The sequence below is a fragment of the Lactuca virosa genome, chromosome 9 (genome assembly GCF_052849685.1).
Source record: "Lactuca virosa cultivar CGN04683 chromosome 9, Lactuca_virosa_CGN04683_v6, whole genome shotgun sequence".
In the NCBI taxonomy this organism is placed as follows: domain Eukaryota; kingdom Viridiplantae; phylum Streptophyta; class Magnoliopsida; order Asterales; family Asteraceae; genus Lactuca; species Lactuca virosa.
In genome coordinates, this window is record NC_136434.1 from 66414921 (window position 1) to 66417047 (window position 2127).

The 2127-nt window shown below is 39.4% G+C and overlaps 1 protein-coding gene across 1 annotated transcript; it reads left to right on the forward strand.

The window, feature by feature from the left end:
* Positions 1-1009: 1009 nt before the first annotated feature.
* On the forward strand, positions 1010-1531 carry LOC145139330 (uncharacterized). Its single transcript, XM_079073191.1, has one exon. It carries the CDS (start codon positions 1010-1012, stop codon positions 1529-1531), a length of 522 nt encoding a protein of 173 aa, XP_078929317.1.
* Positions 1532-2127: the final 596 nt, after the last annotated feature.

Below are 2127 nucleotides of genomic sequence, written 5' to 3' on the forward strand. Positions count from 1 at the left end.
GAAACGTGGGCATTACACATAACCGACGAGAAGATGCTACGAGAGGTAAAGGAGATGGAGGAAACGAGAACTTGGCTGCAATAGCGGCTAAACTGGAGAATATCAATCGAGGAATGACGAAAATGGTTCAGTCCATTCATGACATACGAGTTGGATGCGACAATTGCAATGAGCCACATTTGACTAAAGATTATGATTTAGATGAGAATGGGAACTGAAAAGCTTATGTATGTGACTCGAGTGGGGACAAGCACGATAAGGATTGGAGGAAACCAAAGAAGGAGTAGTTGCCTTGTGATGAGTACAAGAAGCATAAAAGACGAGAACTATAGGCAAACCAGCCGAGGTTTTTATCAAAAGGAACCACCAGTCGAGAATAAATTCGAGTTCGAGTCGATGCTAAGCACGCTTTGCATCCATTTCTAAGAAGAGACATGATGAAACTGTTGCTACAATAAGAAAACAACAGGCTGCGATATCAAATATTGAAACTCAATTGGGGCAATTGAACAAACTCGTGAATGAGCAATTACTACTCAAGAATCCCGAAACAATACCACAACCTCACGGAATGGCGATATACACTGAAAAAGAGGTTCATTCTTACTAATTTATGATCTATGATACAACTACCACACAGCCCAATCTACAGCTGGAAGAAGAGAAGATTTCGGCAAAATCATAATCAAGTTTTGCCTAGTGCCCACGATGTGGCGACCTTGCCACGACGTGGCTCCTGGAGAATAAAAACTCTTTGTTTTTAAAATCATACCAGCCTCCTCTGCCATATCTATCTCGAGCCTTCAAGAGTCCTTTGGAGCTGAAACAAAAGAAATTCATGGAACAAGTGCTATCTCTCCGAATCAATGCTCCATTCCTCAAATCTATGGTTAAGCTTCCTAAATTTCCTAAGGATGTGATGACTAACTGAAAAGAATTGGAAAAAGCATCCAATATTGTGCTAAATGAATTATGTTCTGTTGCAATCATTGATAGATTGTTGATTAAGATGGGAAATCTGAGCCGAGTAACTCTATCTTGTGAATGTGGCAATTCCACTTCCATATATGCTTTAGCCGATTCAGGGGTGAGCATAAAGCTCATGCCATATTCTTTTAACGAGAAGCTCGCTCTACCAAAGCTACAAAACTCAAGGATGACACTTCGAATGGTGGATCACTCAATCACTCATCCATGCGGGATTGTGGAAGATTTGTTGGTGAAAGTTGGAAAATTTATTTTTCCAGTCGACTTTGTGGTTCTAGACATGAAAGAAGACGAAGACCGTCCCATAATTTTAGGAAGACCATTCTTGAGCACTGCGAGAGACCTTGTCGACAGCCATGATTCAAAGCTCACACGTCATGTAGAAGATGAAGAAATAACTTGTGAAATGAACCAAAAAGTTAGTTATGACAAGCCAAAAGATGAGGTGTTAGGGATGAATGATTTGGAAGAAGAAAATCTCAACGAGTTGGATGAAATAGAGAAGCTAATAGAGAAAGAGTTGAAAGCTTGGGAGAAGCCTTAAGTGGAAGAAATAAAGTGTTCCAAGCCAAAAGCTTCAATTCCTATGACCTTTGAAGTGTTCGCATTCAATACACCCAAGGTTCACGTAGATGAAGCAAGTGAAGAAGAATAGCCCGATTCGGGTGATGAAGAGGAGATTGAACAAGAGAAAAATGATCCAATCATTGATAAGATGGAAGTGGAATAAATAAAAGGAAAAGAAGAAAGGAAGACACAACTTGCTGGAAAAAGTAAAGAGTTAAAACACGAACACGAAGAAAACGCCAACACAAAGAAGAAAGAAAACACGAAAAAGGCATACATACGAATGGTACAAGCTTACAAGAAAAGATTGAAGGAGCAAAAGGAGCCGCGGGGGAGCCCTCTCCCATCTGCAACAACGTAGAGCAGGCAGGAGTCTAGCTCATCGACTCCTAAAAAAGAAGCGCTTATCGGGAGGAAACTTGATGTTTTTTTAAGAGTTTTCATTTTCATTTTTGCTTTTGATTTTTAGTTTTTGGTTTTCTTGATTAGTTTATTTTTTTTAACCGAATGATGATGTGTTTCTCTAGATCTTGATTTTATGATTGCAAAAAAGAAAGCAGTGAGAAGCTTAAT